At 51.4% G+C, this 27,776-nt stretch overlaps 1 protein-coding gene and 1 non-coding gene across 9 annotated transcripts; both read left to right on the top strand.

Moving 5' to 3' along the window:
• Positions 1-666: 666 nt before the first annotated feature.
• On the top strand, positions 667-21,849 carry ZNF783 (zinc finger protein 783). Of its 8 annotated transcripts, XM_086395015.1 has the most exons (9): positions 667-938; positions 2,261-2,330; positions 6,636-6,890; positions 6,991-7,392; positions 7,478-7,604; positions 7,767-7,895; positions 12,451-12,579; positions 13,591-13,743; positions 15,473-21,849. In XM_086395015.1, exons 3-9 carry the CDS (start codon positions 6,831-6,833, stop codon positions 16,294-16,296), a joined length of 1,824 nt encoding a protein of 607 aa, XP_086251141.1. In that variant the 5' UTR covers positions 667-938; positions 2,261-2,330; positions 6,636-6,830; the 3' UTR covers positions 16,297-21,849. The 8 variants fall into 8 exon arrangements, with proteins under 8 accessions (XP_086251141.1, XP_086251147.1, XP_086251144.1 ...); XM_086395021.1 differs by lacking the exon at positions 6,636-6,890 and having other exon boundaries at positions 670-938; XM_086395018.1 differs by lacking the exons at positions 667-938; positions 2,261-2,330 and adding an exon at positions 3,168-3,580 and having other exon boundaries at positions 13,666-13,743.
• Positions 21,850-27,536: 5,687 nt separating this feature from the next.
• On the top strand, positions 27,537-27,608 carry TRNAC-GCA (transfer RNA cysteine (anticodon GCA)). The gene has a single exon. It is a non-coding gene; the product is annotated as a tRNA-Cys (tRNA).
• The last annotated feature ends 168 nt before the right edge of the window (positions 27,609-27,776 follow it).

Genomic DNA, 27,776 nt, shown 5'->3' with positions numbered 1-27,776 from the left:
CTTAGATTTTGTTCACTCATGAATATCCAAGTCTCTTCCATGTGCAGTCTCCAGAGGGAGGGATAAAAGGTTAATAAATCTTAGACTTTGTTCTTGGGCTTACAGTTTGTCAGGGATATCTAACAGAAGATCGAAAACGATATGTCCTAAGTGAAGCTAAAATCTGTAAGAATTCAGAGAAGAATTACATTCAGCTGTGGGACATTGCGAATGGCATTATGAGAGATGCCTTTGAGCTGGAAGAGATGCTTTTGAGCTGGACCTTTAAGGATAAGTTGAAGTACATTCTAAAAAGGAGTGATATGACCAAACTAGATGTTATGGGGTGTGTACCAATAAACAGCAACTCATTTGACTCAGCTGAGGGTGGGGTGGGAGGAGGGGAGTAGTGGGGACGTAGTTGGAAAGAGAGGTTGGGGTCAGACTAGGGAGTTTGGATTTTACTGAGTTAGTAATGGGATGCTGAGAGTTTTGAGCAAAAGGGTGATTTGTATCTAGCTGCGAATTGGGACGATTACCCTAATAAGAGCTTTTGCTTTTGTTGAGGGAGGGGGCGCACGGGGGATATGTGAGAGGCTTTTGAGTGAGACCAGCAAGAGCCAATGAAGGTCTGATTGGGTGTAGCTGCGGCCGGAAGAGAGCGGTGGACGAGATCACAGAGGTAGAGTCAACAGGAGGTGATGCTTTTTGAAGGCAGGGACCAGGTGTCAATCGTATCCGGATTCCACAGCTCCGAGCTCGGGGGCCTGGCATGGAGGTTCTCACCGAACGTCCGCTGAGTGAATAGGTCTGACAGTTCACAGAACAGGGAGCCCAGTGCTGGGTCAACAAGGGAGGGCTTCGTGGTGCAAGGGGATTTGCTTACCCTTCTGGTCTCCCTCTGCTAATACCTCCCCTCTTGCTGCTTTAGAGGAGGGTGTCCGCTTCCTAATCTAAAGGTAGGGGGCGTGGGAATTCTCTGCCCCATCTCCTGGTGGAGGATGCGGTGGTGGGGTCACTAGCATCAGAGTACCTGGACCCTTCCCTCACCCTACATGACCCTAGGTATTGTTTGAGTGGCCCTCAACCTCTGACAAGCCCACCTTCTGCCGCAGAGGCTGATGGTTGACTGTGCAAAGAGTGGCCTGTACCCGGTTGGAGTTACCCCTCCCTCCAGGGTCTGTGCCTCTACTGTGGAAATCCAGTGTTGTCAGCTCACCCAGAGGTACTCAGGCCCTGGAGACCTGCTCCAGAAAGGAGCAAATCCACAAGAGAAAGATTAATAACTAAGGATGCACATCATCTTAATTTATATTAGAGCTGCGCCTGGCCTGACACCAGGCTGGTCTGCTCAGGAAACCACATGATGGTATCACATTTTTGTATTTTTTGTTAATATGTTTATAAAATTGGAGCCTAGGACCGGGAAGCAGCTTTGGGAGCTAATGGGCAGGGCAGTGTGATCACTCAACAGCAGAATCAACATCTCATGGCAAACAGAAACAAAATTTTGTATGCGCCCCTGCCCCACCCACTCCAGCCCCAGACTGGAAATTCTGAGACCAGTGCCCAGCAATCTGTATTTTAATAAGCACTCCAGGAGATCAGGATACTAAAACTTGAATACTGACTTACGGAAACTTTTCTAAAAAACTCCTACCAGCTGTCAAAAATGAAAGCACTCTTCCTGGAGCAAAGCCTGTGAAATTCTAACATTTTCTTCCTCTCCCATCCATTTTCCAGACTCTTTCTGTTTGCCTTGGACACTAACTCTTATTTTATGAGATCACAACTTATAAAATTATAAGAAATTTGTAATCCTTAATACATTGGTCTGCCTGACCCCTGCTGAGACCTGAGGGGCGCTCTTTTGTTTGCAAACTGTCTTAGATCAGGTTATTTCAACAAGGATTCCCAGAATGAACCATACCATATATAGATTTGATTTCTTGTTACCTTAAAGTAATACTTCCTAACCTTGTCCCAGATTCTAGGGGTGAACCTGATCTGAAGAAGGTATCAATTTATTTGTGTTCCTACTATTAACTGATCTCACTTTTGCTTGATCAGATATATGAGCTAATCATTTTCTCCCTCCCTCCTAAGAGAAAAAAAAGAAAACAAAGAAAGAAAACTGCAGACTGATTTCTAACTCTTCCAAACCTGGAAGACTTTCCAGGCTTGTTGGACAGAGTGAGATTATTGTGAAATGCAGAAAAGATAGAAGGTAAACTTAAACTGTATACAGCATATTTTATTTTCTGGCTGCCCTGCACCTTAGTTCTCCCAACAGGGATCGAACGCACACCCTCTGCATTGGAAGGGCGGAGTCTTAGCCACTGCACCACCAGGTAAGTAAAGCGTGTTTTACTCTAGGTGTATGCACATGAGCGCAGGCTCAGTCACGTTCCACTCTTTGCAACCCCACGGACTGTAACCCACCAGGCTCCTCTGTCCTTGGGCTTTTCGGGGCAAGAATACGGGAGTGGGATATGCTCTCCTCCAAGGAATCTTCCCGACCCAGGGATGGAACCCGAGTCTCCTGTTTTGCAGACGGATTTTTTTTACCACTGAGCCACCTGGGAAGCCCATTTAAGTTTACATTCTGTGATTAAGAGGTTTTCCAGAGTAAGGCTCTGTGGGTTGCAGATAAGGGGAAAGTAGGTCCCAGATTGAGTCGTTTATTCCAAATGCCTCAGGGCCTGAGTTAGTGGTGGATTTAGTCCTCCCGATCCAGAGGACCCCCCAGCTGGTAGCTGGCAGGCGAGTGGCAACTGGGTGTGGCAGAGCGGGCCATCCAGCCGCGTACCTGCTGGGAAGGCGGACCCCAGGGAAGGCGGAGGAGACCCTGGATCCCCAAAGGGAACGAAGGAAGCAGGGTTGGTTTATTTAACGAAATGCAGTTTTCTTGAGATCCTTCTCTTTATTCCGGAAAACTAATAAAAGTTTAAAAATACTTATCGATCCCTCCCACTCCACCTTGGCTTTCCCCGCGCAAAATGTATACCCAAACTAACATCAGAGGTGTTAAAACGGCAGATCAAGTGCATACACAGTTGAGGTCACCTGGCGATGACTGAACGTCTTGCCCCAAAGCCTCGAAGTTTCCAACGCGTTTCCTTTGTTAGCTCACTGGCTGGATTCCACCCGCCACCCCCCGCCCCTCCCCCTGCCAAGCACCCCGCCCGGCCCGGGGGCGAGGGTCGGCTTCGCCCGACGGAAGCCCGGCCGGTGGGCCCCGTGGCGCGTGCTGCCCCGGCGTCGACTCCCGCGGCCCAGGCGAGGGCGGGCAGCCGGCTCCCCCTACGTCCGGCGGGACCCCCGCGGCCGCCCGGGGCTGGTGGGCACCGAAGGCCGCGGGAGTGCGGTCCTTCGGGCTGCAGGGGGCGCTGCGCGCGGCCTCTGGCCCGGCCGCGAGCGCAGCTCTTGTTTAAAGGGCCGGCAGGGCACGTGGCTCGGACGCAGCTCGCGGCCGCCCCGGCAGGAGCTCCGAGGCAGGGCGGCTCCGCTCCGCCTCCGCCGCCGCCCCGCGCCGGCCCCCGGGAGGAGAGCCGCGGAGCGAGGGACGCGGGCAGCCATGGCCGAAGCGGCGCCCGCCCCGGTAAGCGCCCCGCGCGCGGACGCCCAGCCGCGCCGGGCCGCCGCATGGACCCGCGAGGGTCTCGGTCGGGCGGCGCCCCGAGCGGTCCGCGGCGCGGCCTCCTCTCCGCCGCCTCCGCCCCGCGCCCGCGCGTCCGGCCCGCTCGGGCCGCCCGGCTGCCCTCGTCCCGGCCGGGCCTTGGGCGGCCCAAACGCCAGGCCGTGCGCGGCGGGTGGGCGGCCCCGACGTCGGGGGAGCGGCCGGACTTTGCGGTCACACTTAAGATGACAAGCCCTCGTCTTGGAACCGACTGGCGGTCTCCTCCCGTCCATTGTCTCACTGGAGGCCTGGAGGCCCGGCGGCCCGGAGACAGGCCGGGGGGTGGGGCGGGGGGGGGGGGTGGACAGGCACCCCGGCCCCATCGGTTCTGACGACCGAGGTCTGAGGCTGCGCGGGGAGGGGGGCGGGACGCTCCCAAAGTTGCACACCGAGTCGAGTCGAGGCCAGAGCCTGACGCCCACCTGGGGCTCCGGAGTTGGGTCCCGTTTCGGGTGCACACGTGCGCTGACTGCAAAGAGAAGGTGTTGAGTGCTGTTTGCTGCAGGGATTGTAGGCGGGTGTTTTTGGTTTTTGTTGTGGTTCATAAAAGATTAGCAGATACTGAAATTTTGGCTGATAATATACAGTGTGTCCAGTTTGGAGAAAATAACCTTTTGGCCTTTTTTTTTTTTTTGGACATAGTAGAAAAACATTTGTGAAGAGCTCAATCCACCGTGCACACGGGCTGAGTCTCTCAGTCGTGTCGGACTCTTTGTGACCCCGTGGACTGTAGCCCACCAGGCTCCTCTGTCTATGGGGTTCTCCAGGCAAGAATACTGGAGTGGGTTGCCATTTCCTTCTCCAGGGGGTCTTCCTGATGCAGGGATCGCGCCGGCCTCTCTTGGGTCTCCTGTGTTGGCAGGCGGGTTCTTACCACTGCGACATCAACCCGTATCTACCATTATTAATACATCTTAACAAGGTTTTTGAAGCCTTGATTTTTCTAGATGCTGATTACTTTGGATACTTTTTAAGGAGGAACTTTTCTTCTTTAAGGAGGACTTCCCTGGTGGCTCAGATGGTAAAGTGTCTGCCTACAATGTGGGAACCCCTGAGTCAGGAAGATCTCCTGGAGATCCATGGCCTCACAGAGAGTCAAACGTGACCTCACTTTTACTTTCTTTTTCTTTCCTCTTTGGTGAGTTTGGTGTCTGTGTGTTGGTAAGGGCTCTCTGAGTGCAAGGGCGAAAAGAGGATGGGCCTTCTTGGGACTTACAGCCCTGCTCCTTGGGGGAAGCCCCCAGCAAGGCCTTTCCCTGGGGCTACAGGTGTCGTCTTCAGCTCCCACTTAGCCCAGGACCACTTTCTCAGCACTTTTCCTGGCCCTTCTCATCTGCCTCTCTCCTTCTGCTCTCTTGCAGCAACCTGAGATCCCCCAAACATTCACCCAGCAGGATAGACTTGCCCTCAACTTTGATTAGCCCCTGGTATCACACTGTTAATTTGACTGTCTATGTACACAACTTTTCTCCAGCACAAGGAAGAACTGCATTTTTTTCTGCATCCCCATTGTACTGACTGTTGACAGGTGTTTAGTCATTGTTATTGAATGACTGTGTTTAATTGTTTAGTCATTCACTCATTCACTCAGTAGGCATTTACTGAGCATCTGCTATGAATGAGGCACTCTTTTAGAAGCTGGGAATACAATGGTGAATAATATATACCTTCATGGAGCTGATGTCCTCATGGATCTTATGTTCTCCTGGGGAACAACACAAGCCATAAAACAGCGTGAAGGAAGGGCTAGCAGGGGGCCTAGTTTAGATGTGTTAGTTGGTGAAGGTCTCTGTGAGGCAGTGTTTAAGCTGGAGTCTTAACAGAAGAGGGAGCCAGGCGTAAAGAGGGGTGAGGGAAGCGCTCAGGCAAAGGGAGAGGAGAGAGCCAGGTACGTCATAAGAATCCCAGAGGCTAGGGGAGCTGGCTGGTAGTTAGTACCCAGGAGGATATAAAGTCAAGGAGGTAGGCTGGGATATGATAAGATGTTTAGATTTTATTCTGGGTACACCAGGAAGCTGTCAGTCAGGGGACTAAAATGCTCTAGTGTGTATTTAAAAGATTCCTGGTCAGCCTGTGGGAAATTGATTGCGGGGAAGAAGGGTGACCTGGGGAAACCAACTGCGCAGAGCAGCAAGGGTTCCGGGCAAAGGGGCCTGGGGCCTGGACTAGTCCCCAGAGCAGGAGAGGCAAGGGCGGACTTGACGTAGTTTTAGAAGATGCACAGATAGGACTTCATGGTGAGCTGACCATGGGGATGAGTACAGAGAAGGGGTGAAGTGGTCCCTCTGTCCAGAGAGGCTTTTAGCGAGACGAACTGGGGCTGAGGCCTGGTTGTCAGGCCCTGAGGTCAGCTGAGAAACTTCAGAAGCTCTTTTCCAAGACATTGAGTTCAGTTCAGTTGCTCAGTCGTGTCTGACTCTTTGTGACCCCATGGACTGCAGCACACCAGGCTTCCCTGTCTATCACCAACTCCTGGAGCTTACTCAGACTCATGTCCATTGAGTTGGTGGGTAGCCATTCCCTTCTTCAGGGCATCTTCCCAACCCAGGGATCAAACTCAGGTCTTGCGCACGGTGGGCAGATTCTTTACCAGCGGAGCCACAAGGGAAGCCCAAGAAGACTGGAGTGGGTTGCCATGCCCTCCTCCAGTGGATCTTCCCAACCCAGGAATCAAACCGGGGTCTCCTGCATTGTAGGCAGATTCTTTACCAACTGAGCTATCAGGGAAGCCCCCAAGACATTGAAGGACAATGTAATGAACAGGGTGGAGTAGAAAGGCCATGTGAACGACTTACTGCACTCCTGACTTGGACCCGCCTTCAGCTCAACATCCTCCTCATTGTCAACAACACAGGGCTCACGTTTATTGAGTGTTTGCCACATTGGACATCATCATGTTAAGTGTTTTTTTACTAAGACAGTATCATTAATTCTCACAATCCCATCATATAGGTATTATTATTACCCCTTTTTACAGATGTGGGGTTGGAGTTGAAATGCATAACAAACTTTGCAGAGCTCAGCCAGCTTGTGAGTAGTACCACTGCCACTGAGCTTCTGAGTGCCAGAGGACAAGACCAAGACCAGGAAGGGAAGTCACCTGTGCGAGGTGACAGATGCTGTTCCTCCTGATTCCTACTTGCTAACACCGTGGTCCAGCCTGTCCTTGAGGATGGATATCCCCCCTGCTCCTCCCTCTCCTCCGCTTCCTGCTGGGTCCTCAGGATCCCAGGTGGGGCTTCACCTGGGAAGTGCCATTCTGAGGTTTCTCTTTGAGATGGACATCTCACTGGATAATTGTGATCATATTTCCCCTTGCTTTTGCTGGACAGGCTCCAGAGAGGGACAAACCAACAGGGGATGAAAGGCCTTCGACTCCTTCTCCATCACCCCAGCCGGCCGCTGAGAAGAATTCCTACCTCTACTCCACGGAAATCACGCTGTGGACGGTGGTGGCCGCCATCCAGGCCTTGGAAAAGAAGGTGGATTCCTGCCTGACCCGCCTGCTGACTCTGGAGGGGCGGACAGGGACGGCTGAGAAGAAGCTGGCCGACTGCGAGAAGATGGCCGTGGAGTTCGGGAACCAGCTGGAGGGCAAGTGGGCCGTGCTGGGGACCCTGCTGCAGGAGTACGGGCTGCTGCAGAGGCGGCTGGAGAACATGGAGAACCTGCTGAGGAACAGGAACTTCTGGATCCTGCGGCTGCCCCCGGGCAGCAAGGGCGAGGTCCCCAGGGTAAGCCCTGGACACCGGGGGTGGGATAGCCCACGTTCCCTGCCCATCGGCGTGTGGGTGAGCCTGCGTGACCCTGTGGTTCCAGGTGCCCGTGACCTTTGATGACGTGGCCGTGTATTTCTCTGAGCCAGAGTGGGGCAAGCTGGACGAGTGGCAGAAGGAGCTGTACAAGCACGTGATGAGGGGCAACTACGAGATGCTGGTCTCCCTCGGTAAGGCTGTCTAGATGATGCTCTGGGCCCTGCCCACAGATGGGCCTCCTGCAGGCTGTGTCTCAGCTTTGGCTTCTGTTCCTCCAGGTGTCGCTGCGTCTCTGGGCACCTGGGTGGCGGGTGTCCAGTCTTGACCCAGCTCTCTCTGTACTCTGCACGCAGATTATGCCATCTCCAAACCAGACATCCTCACCCGGATGGAGAGGGGAGAGGAGCCTTGTCCTGAAGGCCCGTGGGGCCGGGAGGAAGGGAACGAGAGAGAGGAAGTGTGCCCCAGGAGGCCAGGTGCAGGTGAGTGGGGGCGTGGCCGGGGCTGGGGACAGTCCATGCGTGTCCCGCCCTTCTGCACTTCCCACAGTGCGAGGCCAGGAAGGAGCTCAGGCCCCTTAGCTCAGGGCAGGCCACGCTCTGGCTGCTTTCACCCGTTCTACCTACCCCCTACCCCTCACCTCTGGCAACCCCCAATCTGTTCTCTGCATCTGTGATCTTGTTTTTGTTTGTTGTTTAAAGATTTATTAATTAATTTTTGGCTTTGCTGGGTCTTTGCTCCTGCATACGGGCTTGGTCTAGTTGCAGCAAGCGGGGGCTGCTCTCTAGTTTCGGCGCATGGGCTTCTCAATGCGCTGGTTTCTCTAGGGTGCATGGGCGCAGTAGTCGGGGCAGGTGGGCTCGGTAGTTGTAGCTCACAGACGCTATAGAGTGCTGCCTCAGTAGTTGTGATGCAGGGGCTTAGTTGCTCTCTGGCATGTGGGATCTTTCTGGACCAGGGATCGATCCTATATGTCTTTGTGTCTCCTGCATTGGCAGGCAGATCTTGACCACTGGACCACCAGGGAAGCCCCTCTTTGTTTGTTTTTTTGTTTTTTCTCCTACTGCTATACATTTATTAAAAAGGTCAAAAATTTTAAAAGACCAAACACACTGGCAAGGATATGGAACAATTGGAAGTCCCAAAGTCTTCTGGTAGGAATACAAAAGGAAACAACCATTTTAGATCATGGTATGTGCTGATGTGCTCAGTCGTGGCTGACTCTTTGCGACCCCATGGACTGTAGCTTGCCAAGCTCCTCTGGTCATGGAACTTTCTAGGCAAGAATACTGGAATGGGTTACCATTTCCTACTCCATCTTGGTTTGTTTTAAATAGATTCCATGTATGAGTAAGATCGCTTTCTCTGTCTGACTTATTTCACTTAGCGAAATACCCTAAAGTTTGTTGCAAATGACAGGATTTCATTCTTTTTTATGGCTGAATAATATTCTGTTTATATGTATATATATATACATATATATACACACACACATACACACATATACATACACACACACAGATACACACCACATTTTCTTTATCCGTTCATCTGTCGGTACCCTCAAGTTATTTTCGTATTTCAGCTGTTGTAAATAATGCCGCGGTGTGCAGTGAACGTTGGTGTGCAGATACCTTTTTGAGTTAATGTTTTTGTTTTCTTTGGGAAAATGCCTGCGTCGCTGGACCTTATGGTAGCTCTCTTTTTCATTTTCTGAGGAACCCCTATACCGCTTTCCCTTGTTGCTGAGACATTTTACCTTCCCACCAATAGAGCACACAGTTTTCCTTTTCTCCACATCCTTGTCGTTTCCTGTCTTTTTGAAAATAGCTATTCGGACATGTAAGGTGATGTCTCACCATTTCCCTGATGGTTAGTGATGTTTAGCATCTTTTCATGTGCCCACTGCCCATCTGTACATCTTCTTTGGGAAATGTCTGTTCAGATACTCAGATCTTCAAATGTTAATTGATTTTTTTTTTTTGCTATTGAGTTGTGTGAGTTCTTTATGTATTTTGGATCTTAACCCCTTATCAAGTGAATGACTTGCAAATATTTTCTTTCATTCCATAGGTTGTATTTTCATTTTGTTGATGGTTCCTTTTCTGTGTAGAAGGTTTTTAGTTTCATGTATTTCCCCTTGTTTATATTAAGTTTGATGTCCCTTTGTTTATATTGAAACCAAAAAAAAAATCTTTGCCAAAACTGATGTCAAGGAGCTTACCGCCTATGTTTTCTACTAGGAGTCTTATAGTTTCAGGTCTTATTCAGTTGCCTTTCTTTTTGTGATTATCAGCTTTATCCTTCTATTATAAAATTCCCCATCAACTTTTCACCTAATGAGTTTAATGGCCATTGAAGACTTCCCTGGATTCATTACTGAATTAGGGGTTGTAAAATGGTGAAATTTGGTCATTACTTTGGCACCTAATAGGGCTTCCCTATTAGGTGCCCTGGCCTGCTGCAGTCCATGGGGTGGCAAAGAGTCAGAGGCGACTGACTGAACTGAGGGCTTCCTAGGTGGTGCAGTGGTAAAAAATCCACCTGCCAGTGCAGAAGGTGCAAGAGACGCAAGTTCAATCCCTGCATCAGGAAGATACCCTGAAGGAGGAAATGGCAACCCACTTTAGCATTCTTGCCTGGAAAATTCCATGGACAGAGGAGCCGAGTAGCCTACATTCCAGGGGGTCACAAAGAGTCAGACATGACTGAGCATACGGGCATCGGCACCTAGTAGCTGAAATTCTTTTATAAAGAATAATTTCCCTAACCAGCTCTTTTAATTACCTTGAAATATGGTCTGTACAGAAAAGGCAGATTAGCTGCTTAAATATTTCTTGTCATCAATTTTTGGAATGCCAAAGGTGACCAATACCTGGGCTTTTCTTTCTTCCTTTTTTTATTATTATAACTTTGTAGGTGAATATTTTATACATGCAGTCTTTTGCAACCATTATTTTCATGCTTACATTGTCCCATTCTTGGCTCTTGGGAACCCCTTCAAGTTGACCTATAGGTCATTTTGGTGTAACTTCAATGGCATTCAGACGCACAAGATGTTGTATCATTTACATTTCCATCAGTGTTGTGAAAGAGGGCCTCTTTCCCCACAGCCTTGCCACTAGGGAATGTGGTCAGACTTGTAGGATTTTAGTCTGCGTGATAATATTTCAGTGTAGTTTAGGAATATTTCAGGAATATTTCAGTGTAAGGAATATTTCAGTGTAGTTTAAAAAAAGATTTTTTTAGAAATAATTCACAGACTATACAGTTCACCCATTTAAAGCATACAATTCAGTAAAAGTGAAAGTGAAAGTTGCGTCTGACAGGAATTCTCCAGGCCAGAATATTGGAGTGGGTAGCCTTTCCCTTCTCCAAGGGATCTTCCCAACCCAGGGATTGAACCCAGGTCTCCAGCATTGCAGGTGTATTCTTTACCATCTGAGCCACTAGGGAAGCCCAAGATTACTAGTGTAGGTAGCCTATCCCTTCTCCAGTGGATCTTCTGACGCAGGAATTGAACTGGGGTCTCCTGCATCGCAGGTGGATTCTTTACCAACTGAGCTATGAGGGAAGCCCCCTTTCACTTTCACTGGTTTCTAGAATATTCATAGATAAGTGCAGCCACAGTCAATTTTAAAACATTTTTTGTAACCTCAGAAACAAGCCCTGTATCTTTCAGCTATCACCTGAAGCCCTGCCAAGCCCCCTAGTCCTAGCAACAACAAATCTGCTTTCTGAGTCTATAGATTTGCTGATTCTGGACATTTCATATAAGTAGAATCATATAATACATGATCTTATGCGTCTGTCTTCTTTCATTTATGTTTTCAAGGATCATGTGTATTGTACTGTGTATCAGCACTTTATTTTCTTACTTTAATCAAATACGTATAACATAAGATTGACCAAATTAACTGTAAGTGTACAGTTTAGTGATACTAAATACATTCACATGTTGTGCAGCCGTCACCAACATTCATCTCTTACTCCTTTCATCTCGTCAGACTGGAATTCTGCTCCATCAAACAATAACTCTCCCCCTTTCTCAGCCTCTGGCAACCACAATTCTCCTTTCTGTCCCGTTGAATTTGAGTTCTCTAAGTAAGTACTTCATGTAAGTGGAATCATAGAGTATTTGTCTTTGTATGACTGGCTTATTTCCCTTAGCGTGACATCATCAATGTTCATCTATGTCGTAGCATATTGTTTGAATTTCTGCCTAATTAAGACTTTTATTGTATTGAGGTAGTTTCCTTCTAGTCTTAATTTTTTGAGTGATATTTTTTCATAAAAGGGTATTGAATTTTGTCAGATGTTTTTCTGCATTAACTGAGATAATCATGTTTTTTTTTCTCCCCATCATTCTTAATGTGGTGTATTCCATTGATCTAGTTTCACATATTGAACCATCCTTGCATTCCAGGAATAAATTTCTACTTGGTTATGCTATTTAATCTTTTTACTGTGCTGTCCAGTTCAGGTTGCTAGCATCTTGTTCAGGGTTTTTGCATCAATGTTCATAAAGAATATTGGTCTGTGATTTTCTTGTAGTGTCTGGCTATGGAACCAGCGTAGTCTTATTTGTTTATGGGCCATTTTAATTTTTCATTCTGGGAAATGTTCATGTGTCTTCCACTCAGAAATATTCATGTCTCTTCCACTCATTTTTTAAAAATGCATACTTCCTAGGCCCACCCAGAACTTACTGAGGGGAATCTTGGGGGTGCTCCCCAGGGGATCTTTATACACCAGCCCGCTAGAGGACTTGGGATTGGGAACTGCTGTTAAACTGTTTCCAGCCAGGACTCCCTAAAAAAAGCCAGATCTTTGGTCCTGTATGTCATGGTACTATCGGATAACTTAACATACTACATGTACCATTTCTTTTTCTCTTTAGCCTGGAATAGTTCCTAGGCGATCAGTGAGGTTCACTTCACTGTCATACCCTATGGCCAGGTGACTGCGGTCAGCCGCTCCCCAGCGTCCTGGGAGACCTCTGTGTCGCCCTTAGTGTCACTGATTTGCATTCCCCAGGCCTTCCTCCGTACCCAGAGCAGATCCCCAGCCCGGTGAGCCCTGCCCAGGAGGAGCCAAAAGAAGGTCAGGCCCTGGAGCACCAGCGAGACTGGGAAACAAGGGTGACCCCACCGGAGATGGGCACTGGTGAGTGAGGGCCTCTGGGCAGCCGTGCGAACAGGGCCCGACAAGCGAAACTGAGAAGAAGCGCTGCAGCTCGAGGGTGGGGGAGACAGTTGGGGGCGGGCCAGGCTGCTCTGTGCCAGACAGGCTTCCCAGGAAATGGGCCCCGAGATGGGTCTTAGAGGTGGATTTTGCTGGGAACATAGGGTATTTTCAGCAGGAGAACACAGTCTGAGCAAAGGTGTGAGTTCCTCAGGTATGTTGGGGGCGAGATACACCAGTTTGGCTAGAGTGAAGAAGGGCACAAGAGGGGGATGCGGGGCCTCTTCAGGAAGTGAGGACCATCAGGTCAGTGGAGCAGTACGACTTATGTGTCTGGCACAGTGCCAGCGTGAGTGTCCTCCTTCCAAAGGTCTCCGAGGGCTCTGTGGCTCCAGTGATCCCTCCCAGTGTTCTCTGCTTTTGTTTAAAGGAACATTCTTGCCCATCCTGTCACAAAAATGGCTTATAATCCAGAGAGCATCTAGCAGATAACCCAGAGCCTTGTTTTCTGTCTCCAGACTGCTCTTTTGCTAACTTGGTGATCCCCCTCCATGCCAACCTGACCATTCAGTCTCTGGGGTGCTTTCTGTCTGTTTACTTCTGTGCTTCTTCCCCACTGGCTATGGGCCCCTCTGAATATGGGTGCCCCCCCCCCCATTCCCTGTGTCCGTCCTTCCCAGCCAGTGTGTCAGAGGACTAGACCTTCTTATTGTCCTTGCTCTGGCGCTGGGCCCTGGGGCCTCCCCAAACCTTCTGTCCTTTTGAGGCCCATCAGGGTGACCTTCCGAAGCTTAGGGGCCAGTTGTTAGCACCACCTGCATGGGAGCTGGGGGCACAGCCTTTGCCGCACTCTTCTCACCTCTGAGGCAGAGGTTCGGGGGTTGGAGGTGGGGAGCCGCTACCCTCGGGACAGAACGTGATGCTTCCTCTTCCTGAGCCCGGGAGCTAGAGCACGTCCTGGGCCTGCTAGGGGATGGCCATGTCTGCTTCCAGGCTGGTGGCTGGGAAAGGCCTTCACGGGACTCTGCCTCACAGGGCCCCCAGCCAGTGTCAGCATTTTGTCTTCAGTTAAACGGGAGGAAGACTCTTCAGATGGGGAGTCACCAACCTGCCCTCCCAGGGACATCCTGCCCAGCTTGGGGCCAGGTGAGTGAAGGGAGGAGGCCCCATGGCCTCAGCAGAGCCTCGGGAGACCTCGGGGCCCCTCTGGGAGAGGGGGTGGGCTTGCATGATGGACCTGGGGAGCGCTCTCCTCCAGAGGGCGCCTCCCTCACCCCCAAGTATTAATTCCTGGGGCTCTGAGGACCCGGGTCACCTGTGGTCTGGCTCTTCCCCATCGCCGTCTGCTCTGGCTGGGAAGGTGCTGCTTGCAGACAAGCCACGAGCTGCCAGGGGGCGGTCAGGTGTCACGGCTGCCCTGTGACACAGCCCAGCTGGACCGCCTCTCACGTCTTACGGTTTGATCATGGAGGCTGTGATTGAAATTAGTTCTTTCTGCTGAGAGTCTGTGCATATTCTGTGAACCGGCCTTATACCTCGATAAGCAGGAAAAAGTAAAGCAATTATTGCCTATTCTGGCCCAGTAGAAAGGGATCCAGCCTGCCCCCATTCCACCCGGGTTCTGGCTTTGGGGGAGGCACGTGCGTGATCTGGGTCCCCCTTGGGGTTGTGGGTGGCCTCAGATGAAGAGACCTGGGAGCCTTGCCTCTTCAAAGAAGAGGGCCTGAGACCCTCACTAGTTCCTAAGCCTGAGGATACCGTGGCAGCCTATTCAGTGCAACAAGGTTTTTTACCTCAAAGTTTAGATGATTCTTAGACTCATTAAGGACTAACTTAAAAACAGTGGGTCGTTTCTAACATAGAAATGAGGTTCTGCCATGAGTTATCTGTGAGGACTCCTAGGTGAGCCTTGAGCAGAGAACCCACAGTCTTGCTGTCGGGTGCTGCCCTGGGGGCTCACCAGTTAACAGCTCTCATCCTCAGTGGTCTCCCAGCTTGTGGTTTAAGCTTAGGCTTCAGCAACACTGGAAATCACTCCTGTCCTGAACCTTGGAAGTTGCCCGTTGAGGGTGGAGGTATTCATTCTCATAGGCGGGGGGCCAGGTTCGCTGTCACCAGGAAGCCGACTCTGGTCTGGCAGCTAAGGCTGGTGGATGCTGGTCTGGGAGTCAGGGGTGGTCAGAGAAGAGTGTGGTTAGGGGCTGGCTCCAGAGGAAGCCAGAGGAGCAGCAGTTGGAGGATGTGGGAGAACACAGGGCTCCAGGCAGGACTGAGGCCAGGCCCTGCCTCCCCAGCCATGGCGACCCCTGCTAGCTGGGGCTGAGACCGTTGGTCGCTGCCTCAGTCCCACCTCAGAGTCAGTGGGGGGAGCCCAGGCCTCACGCCTGCTTTCTGTCACCTAAGAGCGTGGTGCGGGGCAGGCGGTGGACGCTTGGTGTAGATTTCTCACGTGGCCCAGTAGATCTGAGCCGGCCAAGTCACCTGCTAGGTCCAGGCATGAAGCATCTTACAGTCTAGGAGCCGTGAGGGCCTGCAGGGCTCATTGTCCTAGATCAGAGCTAAAATCATCAGAACTTTAGAGGGTCCCATGAGGCCATCGTGTCTCAGGGTTAAGGATATGGGCCGGTCTTTGTCTCCTCTTCATTTTCCATCCATCTGTGTCCCCTGGTCTGAGCCCTGACCCCGGCTCCTGGTTTTGCAGCGTGGTTTATCTGCCCCAGGCATGAGCACTCTGGGGCCAGGGGCTCAGGGAAGGCGGTGTGGGCCGGGCTGGTGTATCTGGAGCCTGGCTTGGGTCGGGGGGTGGGCGGGGGGGTAGCCTGCTGGGGGGCGGGGTGTGGCCAGCCCCGAGATCAATGCAGACTCCATTTGCCAGGGGGTGGTGCTGTGGTCATCAAGACGGAAGCACCATCTGAGGACGAGATGACGTCAGAGCCGCCCTTCCCCGGGGCGTCCCCGAGCCGGGCCGCGTGTGGAATCCCCAAAGGGCCCAGGAGCAGGACCGGGGGTTCCGGCCGGCTTCACGCAGGGGGCGTCCCCCGGGCGCGGGCCGGGGACTCCCGGCCCACGGGGGCTGGGACCCAGCCACCCCGCGTCCTCCCGCGTCGGCAGGAGCGGGCCTTCCCCTGCCCTGACTGCGGCCAGAGCTTCCGCCTGAAGATCAACCTGACCATTCACCAGCGGAGCCACGTGGAGGAGGAGCACCGGGAGGCCCGGGGCGGCTCGCCCACCGGGTGGGGGGATGCGCACTCGGCTCTGGAGCCGGGGGAGGTGGTGGTGCCCGGCCCAGTCATCCGCTGGCTCCCGGAGGAGCGCGAGGGCCGCCGGCCCTTCGTGGGGCGGAGGCCAGCGACAGCCAAGGTGTACCACTGCAGCGAGTGCCTGCGCTTCTTTCAGCAGCGGAAGAGCCTGCTGCTGCACCAGCGCCTGCACACGGGCAACAGCCAGGGCTGGCCCGCCTGCCCCTACTGTGGCAAGGCCTTCCGCCGGCCCTCCGACCTCTTCCGGCACCAGCGCATCCACACCGGCGAGCGGCCCTACCGGTGTCCTCAGTGCGGCCGGGCCTTCAACCGCAACCACCACCTGGCGGTGCACATGCAGACGCATGCCCGGGGCCAGGTGGGCCCGCCCTGCCCCGGGCCCCCCGCCCTCCTGGGGAGCCCGCCCCGGCCCCGGCCCAGCCGCTCGGAGGAGGGCTGACCAGCAGGAGCCTGCGGGGTCATCCTGGGCAGGACCTTCTCTTCCCCGCCCCTACGGAGCTTTTCCACTCGTGCCTGATGCTGGTTCCTTCTGGGATGGCTCTGGAGAGATCCCGCCTCGCCCCCCCCTTTATTCAAATGGGAAGCAGTGGCCTTTATGGTGACAGTGTATAGGGTGACCAGATGCCTCAGTTCCTTGTCACTCTTTGCTGCCCTTTCTACATTCCTGACTTACAACGGCTCCATTAAGGCTTAGGGGAGTCCACACTTTGGTGGGGGCCTTTGACTAGTAGCATGGAGGGACAAGAGAGCCAGGGTGATAGGGACATTGAGGGCCTGGGGTTTCTCCATCAACAAGAGAAACAGCAGAGTGGACAGAAAGCCTGAAGAATAGGTGCTGGAAATTTGAATTTGTTACTATTATTTTGAAACTTCTTTTTTTATAGTTTTTCTAAGTGCTTTTGTAAGTATTATGTGTGGTTGTAAAGGGGACCAAGATCTCCTGAGGGATAGGAATTACCCTGCCGCCTCCTTGAGAGGGGATGGCAGAGGCACTGTCCAGACCAGCCTGGGGGTGCCTGTTGATAGTGGTGCCTTGGCTGCTTCCCTGGAAACCAGGTGTCTTCCTAGATGTGTATGCTTGGCCCAGAGTGATTCCCAGTATTTCCCGTTCTTTCCTCAGTGGGTGTTTGCATCCGTGATTAACTCTGGTAATCAGCTGAGACGGGGGAACTAAAGCCTGGAGTGGATGACATTTCCCCCAGGGTCTCAGTGTTCATGCATGCTCCATGGACCCCACCTGATACCTGGGGGGTTGTGTGGGGGGTCAGGTGCACCATGGGCCCAAGAAGCCCTTCCCCTAGGGAAAGGTCCTACTCAGAGTGAGGCTGGTGAGCCAGCGTGGACTGTGGGGTTGCCAGGTCTGACTTGTCATGTTAAAGGACAGAGTGTCTTCTAGAACTTGGGGCTCATGGCAGAGTTAGGCCAGGGGATCTAGGTGAATCTTTTAGCCACCACGAGCCTCACGTTCCTTATCGGTCGAAGGTGACCCACCTGCATCCTCCACCTTAGATTTGTCACGGTCATAATAGATTTGGAGTCAGCGGAACCATAGGAAGCCTAGTTTTTGACCTTTCTTTCACCTTCAGGGCCCCCTTCATCTCCACCCTTTTTCCACTCAGAATCACTCAAGAAGGACCTTTATTTTCTGGAGTGAGTGGAAGGTCCTTCGGGTGCAGAGTGAGATGAGACTTTCCCTTTGGGCTATATCCCACAGGTGCCCTCAGTACCTCAGTGGAACAAAACTCTTACCAAAGCAGAGGTTCAGACGGGTGGTTTGGACAATAGCATCAGGCCTCAAGGAGACGTCCTGATGGCAGCTAGCTTCTTGTGCCTCTTGAATCACACCACTTTGGGTGCTACCTAGAGACCAGCCCTTGGTTTGGCTGATTTTGAAGCTGCAGTCATGGGTCCTCAGCTGTTCTGATTGTTATCTTGTTTGTCTGGCACTGTGTGGAGTGTCCTGTGTTCAAGCCTGTTTCCAGATGCCTGGGTCCCTAGCTGTGCCACTTCCTGTTGCCCCCCTCTGACCTTTCCTACCTCTCCTAAAGTCCTGAGCAGAGTTGGGGGCGGGTGGAAACACTGCTTTCATTTCTGGGACAGAGTATACACGTCAATGACAGCTCAGCCAGGCCTGCCATAGATTCTGTTTGCATCCTCCAGCCCTTCCCAGAGGCCCCACAGTCCGGACTGGGCTGTCAGCAACTGTGCAGACAGGATGTGGTGCTAGTGTAGCTGATGAGAGCTTAACCCTCAGCTACAGAGTTAGTCTCAGGTGTTTCCTTGGGGATGCTTCAGGGCTCAGAGCTTCTAGGCCTTTCTAATGCTTAATGCCCTATGTAAATACAGAGACTCAGACCGAAGGAGTGATCGCTATGCACTGGTGCTCCCCCTTCTTCCAAAGCACTCAGTGTGCCAGGCTCCAGGCTAGGCCCTGCGAGTTTGCATGGCACTCAATAGGTGTTCAAAGGACCTTTCTTTACACTAAAATGAATCAATGGAGACTGCGTGACCTGGAAGGATGGAACCTGGTTTGACTCCAGCTCTGGGTCTCGGGTGCCTTGTTCGTAAAGGAGAAGTTGGGGTTCTGGTGTTAAAGGCCCTTAAGAACTGTGACGGTGGCGGAACCTTGGCTGCATCCTTGCTCAGTAAATATGCTGAACTCAAATGAGTGCACGTGATCTGGTTCCTGCTCTCTGGGAGTCAGCGGCGGTGTGGGGAAATCTCCGCCCCGCCACGAGAGTGGACCGCTCAGCAGGACCCTGGGAGCCGCGTTAGGGCTCACACCGCAGGGGCGGGGACTCCGGGCCGGCCAATTGGGGGGTGGGGGGGGCTCTGGGATTGCACGGGGGGCGGGATTTCCTGGTCCGGCCAATGGGGAGCTGCCTCTGGCCGGGGGGGCGGGACCCTGCACGCAGACCTGGGGCAGCCTTCGCGGCGCTCAGTTGATTGACTTGCTGTGTCCTTCCAGGAGGTTCTTGTGTTCCCACGTGCCTCGAGCAGCGCGCCAACCGGGGAGCCCAAGGGCTGGCCTGCGTGGGGCGTCCGCAGTGGTGGCGGCGACTCCTTGGCCTGGCCTCACAGTGTTGGGCCATGGTGGGTGGCCCAGCTCCCGTGAGGGCGGCCCTCACAGAGGATAACCCTGCCCTCCTGGAATTGGAGAGGTTCAGTCTGGGTAGTGTCAGTCGCTCAGTTGTGTCTGACTCTTCAGGACACCCATGGACTGTAGCCCACCAGGGTCCCCCGTCCATGGGATTCTCTAGGCAAGAATACTGGAGTGGGTTGCCATTTCCTTCTGCAGGGGATCTTCTCAACCCAGGGATCGAACCTGGGTCCCCCGCATTGCGTGCGGATTGTTTACCATCTGAGCCATAGCCTGGGTAGAGGAAGGGGAGGTAAACAGTACTTGAGGCTGAAGGGTGTCTCAGCTCACAGGATAAAAATCCCTTTTTTCTCGGCCCCAGTTTGCTCACCTGTAGACAACCACATTTCCGAGGTTCCCGCCAGCCTTGACATTCTGGGATCCTGCTCGGGATCGGGGTGTGGGGCGGATGAACTGACTGTCCTCACTCCAGAGATGCTCCAGGGCCCACTTCCTGGATCTTTTAGCTGTCACCCCTCTGAGGGCTTACCTGTGGCTCAGGCGGTAAAGAATCTGCTTGCCATGCGGGGAAACCCAGGTTTGACCCCTGGGTCTGGGAGATCCCCTGGAGAAGGAAATGGCAATCCCCTCCAGTATTCTCGCCTAGAGAATCCCATGGACAGAGGATCCTAGTGGGCTACAGTTGGTGGGGTTGTGAAGAGTCCGACATGACTGACACTTTCACTTTTCCTCTGATGAGCTCAGGGAGATCATGACCCCATTCGCATCCCCTTCCTAAGCTAAGGTCAGTGACGTCGTCTGGGGAGGTGATTTCCACTCCAGTCCGGGCCCTTGGCTTCCTTCTGTCAGCAGTTTTGCCTCTAGCTGTGTGAGGGTCCCGTAAAGCTCTTCTAGGTCTCAGCTCTGATTCCTGTCAGGATGTATTTGGGTGCCTGCTCACGCTTTTATGCAAGTCACCAGGGTGTTCCTACTATTGCTGCAAGAGGGGGTCTGTGTCATAGAGGATTTGGGGCTAGTGTCTCAGCCTCTGGTTTTTTTTACCGAACTTGCAAGCCCATGTGCTGGACACACAGTGAGGCCCATCAATACCAAACATTAGAGTTTGGAACAGAGAAAGGCTTATTACAGATTTGTACAAGGAGATGGGTGGCTCCTGCCCTGAGAACCCCAAAGTTACTGAAAGCTTTCAGCAAGTCTCTTTAAAAGCAAAAAGTGAGGGATGGGTGTGGTTAGTTGCAGACTTAGTGTCAGATCTTTTGTTCTTGAGAGCTGGTCATGGTCAGGTAACATTCCTATAAATCTCTACCAGATGAATGCTATTCTCTGTTCTGACAAGAAAGGGCAAAACTCCAAGGTACAATTTTCACCCTCCCAGGTCCCAGACCTGACTAAGAGAAGGCAGATCTCAGTTGGCAGCTCCTTCAGGGCCAGGTTCCACACCCTGCCCAGCTGTCTGAGGGAGCCAGGCATTCAACCCAACTGGCCCCCAGTCTCCTCAGGCGGCCCAAAGGGGGAGACCAGGTCTCAAAGACTATGACCAGACAGGTGGTCACTGCTATTAGGTCACAGAGGGGAGAGGTTCACCGCTGCCTCAAGGCCTGGAACGAGGCTGATGGAGGGCCTTGGTAAGGGCTCTGGAGCCCCTCAGGACACAGCCCCCAGTCTGTTCCCTGAGCCCTCCTGCTCACCCTCTGGCCCAACAAGGATGGGTAAGCTGAAGGGCCTCCGGGAGAAGGCCTGAATCGCCCTCTTAGCTCACTCCCCACCTGATGGGCACCACAGCACTGACCCTTGACTGAATCACTTCCCCAGTGGTCCCTCACCGACAGTTACCAGTGGGCAGGTAACCAATAGCTGAGCAGGACAACTAATGGTGTGGCTCACTGCCGGTTGGATGCTTGTGGGCGGGGCCCACTGAGGCACCACGCAATGGCTGAGCAAGACCTGTTGCCTAGTAACAGGGTGCAGAGTAATGAGGCCCAGCAAGGGCTGCCTGCCAAGGGCCGTGCTCATCCTGCTCTGTTAGTTTGACTGAGCCCATCCCTGGCCAGTGCGACAAGGGCTATCAAGATTTTTGTAACAGAGCTTAGCCATTATTGTGTGTGCCCTTAACCTGTGCCCCGTTGCCAGGCAACGGTTATGGTGGGCGGGGCCATTAGTGGTCCTGCTCAGCCATTGGTGGGGAGTCCTGCTCCCCCATTGCTACAGTGGGCCCCTCCCACAAGCAACCAACAGCAAATGAACCACCGACCGTTAGTGGGCCGTTCAGCCAACTGTTGGTAGAGTGGTGGTGGTCAGGTAAAGAGTGAGGCGAGCGGGGGGCACCCCGGGAACAGGCTGGGGGCTGTGTCCAGCAGGGCTCCAGAGCCTTCACCAAGGCCACTGACAGGACCCAGGCCTTGAGGCAGTGCTGAACCTCACCCCCTTCCCCGCCTCTGTGATCTAAAGGCAGCAGCAGTCTTTATAGGATGCCCCCGCCATCTGGGCAGCCTGAGGACCAGCTGAGCCATGGGCACAGTCTCCCTCAGCGATAATGGCAGGCATGGTCTGGATACCCGGCCCTGAGGGAGCCAACTGGGATCGGCCTGTTCAGCCAGGACCTCGGACCTGAGAGGGTGAAAGCTGCCTCTGGGGACCGTGCCCTTTCTTGTCAGAACAGAGGATAACATTTGTTAGAGGTTTACAGAAATACGTTTACCTGAGTGTGACCTGACTTCGGAGCACAAAGGATCTGACACCAAGACGTTTGTAACAACTCACCTGGCCCCTCCCTCACCTTTCCTAGAAAAGGGCTTTGCTGAGGGCTTTCGGGGAGTTTGGGCTTTTTAAGGCATGAGCCACTTGTCTCCTTGTGGGACCCTCAATAAAATCTTTCTCTGTTCCAAACTCTAACATCTTGGTATTGTTTGGCTTCACTGCGTTGAACACATCAACTTGTGTTTCGGTAACAATTTTTCTGTTTCTGAAGGTAAAGGAGTCACCTCCTGGTAGACACAACTTCAAAGTGGTTTAGATCCATGCCTGGAGGCCAGACTTGTGAGGAGATCAGCTGTTGTTCCCTACCCTGTGAAGACAGAACCTGCCTCCTCCAGGCTACACCTTACACTGGGCAGAGACCAGACTCCGAGATGGAGCAGTTGTGCTGTGGGAGAACTCGGGAATGGACAAGGGTGTGGTGGCTGACCACATGGGCCTGCAGAGCTGACCGCACCTCCTCTCTTTCCTCCCTCATAGAGGGTGCCACCACCAACCCTTGCTGCCCACCCTTGCGGAGATGGTGTGGGAAGGCCCTGGAGCCTGGGTCTCAGGATGAGGGCGGGCCTGGCTCCCACCTTTGCCTGCAGAGGGCAGCCTGGCGTCAGGCGTCCATGTTTCTGGAGAAACAGAGACAGAGGAGGGTGGAATAAGCCGCTTGCAGTCACATAGCCAATTGTTAGGGCAAGATCCAGGGAGCGGCGTGCCAGTTACCACACAAACGTCACCGTGGCCTGAGATGGTCCTGGGAGCATGGGGGAGGGCAGACCAGACACCCCGTCCTGAGGTCTAGAAGGGTGTCACACAGCAGAGTCCTGATGGCAAGGCGATCGTGGGCTGGAGGGTGGCCTGCCTCTAAGACCTTCTCCGACCTGTGTCTGCCCCCACGTCTCTCCGCACCTGCTCTCAAGTCCTCACTCTGAGCTCCAGTTTCTGCTTTCTTCTGTCTTCTCCTCGGCTTCAGTCTCCTTGTGAGACGGCGCTGAGTTTTCCTGGAATGTCCCCAGCACTTAACACAGTGCCTGACATATGTGAGTAACAAATAACGAGTGCTTATTAAATGAAAGAAAGAAAGAAAGTGAAGTCGCTCAGTCATACCTGACTCTGCGACCCCATGGATAGTCTGACATTTTCTTTGGGGAGAAAAGTTTGCCTTTAAGCTGGTCCTTTGAATAGGTAAACTAAATCACCATGAGCTCAGACGTGGAAAGAAAGTGGTGTACTCAACCAGGGTATTGAGTAGGTCGCATATAAGTCTGATGGTAAAAGTAGCATTTCAGACTCCTCCTGGGGCAGGGTGGCCCCTGTGGTTTCTGACCTGTCTTTGAGTGCTGTTACTGCAGGAACCGGGGTGTCACTTCCTCCACAGCAGGGCGTGGAGTGAGCTGGGCCCCGCACTGCGGTCAGCCTGTAACCACCAAGGCTGGGTTCCTACAGCAATTGTGGAAGAACTGGGCTGTTTGGTGGTTCCCATGGAGATGCCAAGCAGCCAACGCCTGGTTGAGGTGCCCTGGGAGCAGAAGCCCCCAGCCCCGGCTCAGCTCTGCTGAGCTGTGGAGCCTGGGGGTTTGCTCCTGAGTGGGGGCTCAAGTGAGCACTGGGAGGTGGAGGCATGAGGTCCAAGGGGGACCTGGGGTCCACCATGGGATCTGGGAGGCCCCTGGGGTTTCAGCAATTACTTTCTTGCATTCCACCCACTCTGGAAGCTTTTCCAGATTCATCAGGAGATAACTCTGCTTTCTGCCTGCCCCTCCACCCCCTGACCCCCAGAACAGGCCCTGCTCTTGGGAGCTGCTTCCACACCCCCGGCTCAAATCTTGGGCTGACAGTGCGTGTGCAGATTGCTTTATTTACTCATGTTTCCAGGGGCCAGCTTCTCCTACTGGGACTCTAGGCAAGGTGCAGACTGCATTCTCCTTCAGGAGATCTGGATTGCAAAGTTCCAGCATGTTCCTCAGGGGATTCAGAGGCAGGTCCACATTGGAGAACCAAGGCTGGAGAACCCTCTGAGCAGACACTAACCAGCCTCTAACCTTTGAAAGTGTGTTTTTTTTTTTTTTGATTCTGCAAATGTGTTTTCACAAGAGTACATTCTCACCAAGAAAATGTGTGCAGATGAAGCTGAAGGGCTCTCTGTGCCTGCCACCCTCCATCCCCCACCCTCTCCCCCAGGCCCCCACTATTTTCCTTCTGGTGTGTAGCCTTTCAGGCTTCTTCCTCATGCATTGTCATACAGGTAGGTAGTGCAGAAAAACACAGGGTTTAAAAACCACACATACCATACTCTGTGTATCATTCTGCAGCTTACTGTCTTCACTGAGGAATATGTCTTAGGGACCTTTTCCTGTTGGCACCTTGTGATCAGCTGCACCCTTGGAGCTCCTGGATTTGGCTGCTTGGTAGGAACTTGGTTGTTAGAGTCCTGATCTAAGTGTGGCAGCCAGTAACAGTAAACGACTAGAATTCAATGAATTCAGTAAAGTTGCAGGATATAAAATTAATACACAGAAATCTGATGATATCTATACACTAGCAAAGATCAAAAGGAAATTAAGGAAACAATCCTATTTACCTTCACATCAAAAATAAAATATCTAGGAATATACTGACATAAGAAGACAAAGGACCTATATTCTGAAAACTTTAGGACACTGATAAAGGAAATTGAAGACAACACAAACAGATGGAAAGATATAGCCTGTTCTTAGATTGGAACAATCAAATTCTTAAAATGCCTGTACTAACCAAGGCAATCTACAGATTCAATGCAATCCCTATCAAATTGCCAATGGCATTTTTCACAGAACTAGAACAAAATGGCAACCCACTCCAGTGTTCTTGCCTGGAGAATCCCAGGGACGGGGGAGCCTGGTGGGCTGCCGTCTATGGGGTCGCACAGAGTTGGACGTGACTGAAGCAACTTAGCAGCAGCAGCAGCAGAACAAAATAGTTTAAAATTTGTATGGAAATGAAAAAGACCCTGAATAGCCAAAGCTATCTTGAGAAAGAAAAAGAAACTGGAAGAATCAGACCTCCTGATTTCAGACTATCCTACAAAGCTACAGTAATTGGAACAGTATAGTACCAGCACAGAAACAGACGTCTAGGTCAAAGGAGCAGGATAGGAAGCTCAGAAATAAACCCACGCACCTATGGTCAATTAATTTTTGACAAAGGAGGAAAGAAAATACAGCGGAGAAAAGACAGTCTCTTTAATAAGTGGTGCTTGGAAAACTGGACAGCTATATCTAAAAGAATGAAACTAGAACATTCTCTAACACCATATTAAAAAATAAACTCAAAATGGGTTAAGCACCTAAATGTAAGACCAGACACTATAAGACTCCCAGAGGAAAACATAGGCGGAACACTCTTTGACATAAATTGCAGCATATCTTCTGAATCTGTCTCCCAGAGTAATAGAAATAAGAACAAAAAATAAACGGGACCTAATTAAACTTAAAAGCTTTTTCACAGCAAAGAAATGATAAACAAAACAAAAACACAACCTACAGAAAAGGAGAAAATAGTTACAAATGATGTGACCAATGAAGGATTAATTTCCAAAATATACAAACAGCTCATGCAACTCAGCAGCAAAAAAAAAGAAAGAAAGAAAATAACTCAATCAAAAAATGGGCAGATGACCTACATAGCCCTTTCTCCAAATGCTCAAAACAGATCAAAACAACAATGAGGTATCACCACACAGAGACCAGAATGACCATCAAAAAAGTCTACAAACAATAAATGCTGGAGAGGGCATGGAGAAAATGGAATCCTCCTATACTGTTGGTGGGGATATAAATTGGTACAGTCACTATGGAAAAATGGTATGGAGGTTCCTTAGAAAGCTAAAAATAAAATTGTCATATGATCTTATAATCTCAGTCCTGAGCACTTATCCTGAGAAAATTATAATTCAAAAAACACACCAATGTTCATTGCAGCACTGTTTACAATAGGCAAGACATGGAAGCAACCTAAATGACCATTGACAGATGAGTGATGTGTGTGTGTGTGTATATATATTTAAAAAGAATGAAACAATGCCATCTGTGGCAACACAGATGGACCTAGCAGTTATACTAAATGAAGTAACCCAGACAAAGACAAATATCATAGTATCACATGATATTGCTTACATATAGAATCTAAAAAGATGCAAATAAACTTATTTACAAAACAGACATAGACCCACAGACACAGGAAAGAAGCTTACTGTTACCAAAGTGGAAAGGGGTGGGGGAGGGGTAAATCAGGAGTTTGGGATTAACATATACACACTCCTATATATAAAATAGATAACCAACAAGGACCTACTGTATAGTGCAGGGAACTATACCCATTATTTTGTAATAACCTATCAGTTGTGTTCGACTCTGCCACTCTATGGACTGTAGCCCGCCAGACTCCTCTGTCCAAGGGATTCTCCAGGCAAGAATACTGGAGTGGGTTGCCATGCCCTGCTCCAGGGGATCTTCCCAACCCAGGGATCAAACATGGGTCTCCTGCATTGGCAGGTGGGTTCTTTACCACAAATGCCATCTGGGAAGCCCATAAGGGAAAGAATCTGTAAAAGAAAATATATGTGTCTATACTGAATCAGATTGTTATACACCTGAAACTAACTCCACATTGTAAGTCAACTACAATTTTTTTTTTGAAGTGTGGCAGCCAGGAGCAAGTGGCTGGGCTAGCTGTGTCAAAATTTCCTCCATGAGCTACAGAAAGGGAAGAGCTGTACCCTGTAGTCCTGGGGACACGATCTGGCATAGTGTTTCAAGATCTGGGTGGCCATTAGATACTGGTGATCTGGAATGATCTCCATTCATTCATTTATTTAATAACAACAACAAAAAATGCCTACCCTGGGCAGGAAAAAGGAACAGTAATTAATCCCTGCTCTTAAGATGGGCCTTAGAAGTTGGCACAGGGCTTCCCTGATGGTCCAGTGGTTAAGAACCTGTCTGTCATTGCGGGAGACATGGGTTCAATCCCTGATCCAGAATGATCCCATATGCCCGCAGAGCAACTAATCTGGGTAGGGCGTCTGCTGACTGCTCTCCTCTTTCACGCGGTAGACTTGACCGGTGAGCCCAGAGCTGCAGAGTTGGCCCCCTGGGCTGTGTCTTGGCTCCCCTTGACTTCTTTCAGGGGAGTCACCCTCCCTCCCTGTACTGTAGACATGGATTCTGAGTGGGAACAGATACATTCTTACATGACATCACTCCTGAAATGGTTGTGTCACTCAACTCCCCTTGGTTGCGCTAGAACCCCAGCCAGGCCAATAAGGGTCCGGCTCTAGGATTTTTCAGAATTAAACACTTTTCTCCCTGGCATCCCAAGTGTGGAGACGTACACCTAGGAGTCTCAGCTGCCTGGAGAAGATTGTTTGAGAGATTAAAGCTGATTTGAGAAGGAAGCAAAGAAAAAAAGCTGAGAGTCCTGATAACTTTTGAATTTCTGGAAGTCAGTTTCTTCTCTGATCTAAATTTCTTAAAGATTTGTTTTCGTGTTCATCCTCAGTCCTGTCCAACTCTTTGTGACTCCATGGACTGTAGTCCACCAGTCCATGGGATTGTTTCATCCCTCTGTCCATGGGATTCTCCAGGCAAGAGTCCTGGGGTGGGTTGCCATTTCCTCCTCTAGGGGATCTTCCTGACCCAGGGATTGAACCTGAGTCTCCTGTGATCTCCTGCATTGCAGGCTGACTCTTTACCCACTGAGTTTCTTTAATCAGTTGATATTTAACTCTGCCACTGATTGTCAGTATTAGCATGATATGATTCTGGACATGAAATATTAGCTAGGCAGTTGTGACTGGGGGTATAGCTCAGTGGTAGAGCATTTGACTGCAGATCAAGAGGTCCCTGGTTCAAGTCCGGGTGCCCCCTTGTTTTCTTCACTCACAGAACCCACCTTAGGGCTCATCTTTCAGGAGAGAGTATTTGGGGGGAAAAGGTGAGAAACGGGAGATTAATAAAGAGTTGGAGAGATGGATGCTGGGTAAACAGACTCAACAGACGTCCACTAGAGGGAGTGAACAGATTGAGACTTGAGAC

The sequence above is a fragment of the Bos grunniens genome, chromosome 4 (assembly GCF_055505025.1).
Source record: "Bos grunniens cultivar Pamir isolate PY7600 chromosome 4, Bosgru_T2T1.0, whole genome shotgun sequence".
NCBI lineage: Eukaryota > Metazoa > Chordata > Mammalia > Artiodactyla > Bovidae > Bos > Bos grunniens.
The sequence above is the reverse complement of the archived record's forward strand: the minus strand, read 5'-3'. Positions and strand labels throughout refer to the sequence as shown.

Excerpts from the sequence above, each read along its gene's own strand:
- ZNF783 (XM_086395015.1), top strand. The coding sequence starts at position 6,831 with ATGGATATCCCCCCTGCTCCTCCCTCTCCTCCGCTTCCTGCTGGGTCC. Across the intron at positions 6,891-6,990 it reads CTGGGTCCTCAGGATCCCAG|GCTCCAGAGAGGGACAAACC; the intron begins GTGGGGCTTCAC and ends TTTGCTGGACAG. Across the intron at positions 13,744-15,472 it reads CCTGCCCAGCTTGGGGCCAG|GGGGTGGTGCTGTGGTCATC; the intron begins GTGAGTGAAGGG and ends TCCATTTGCCAG.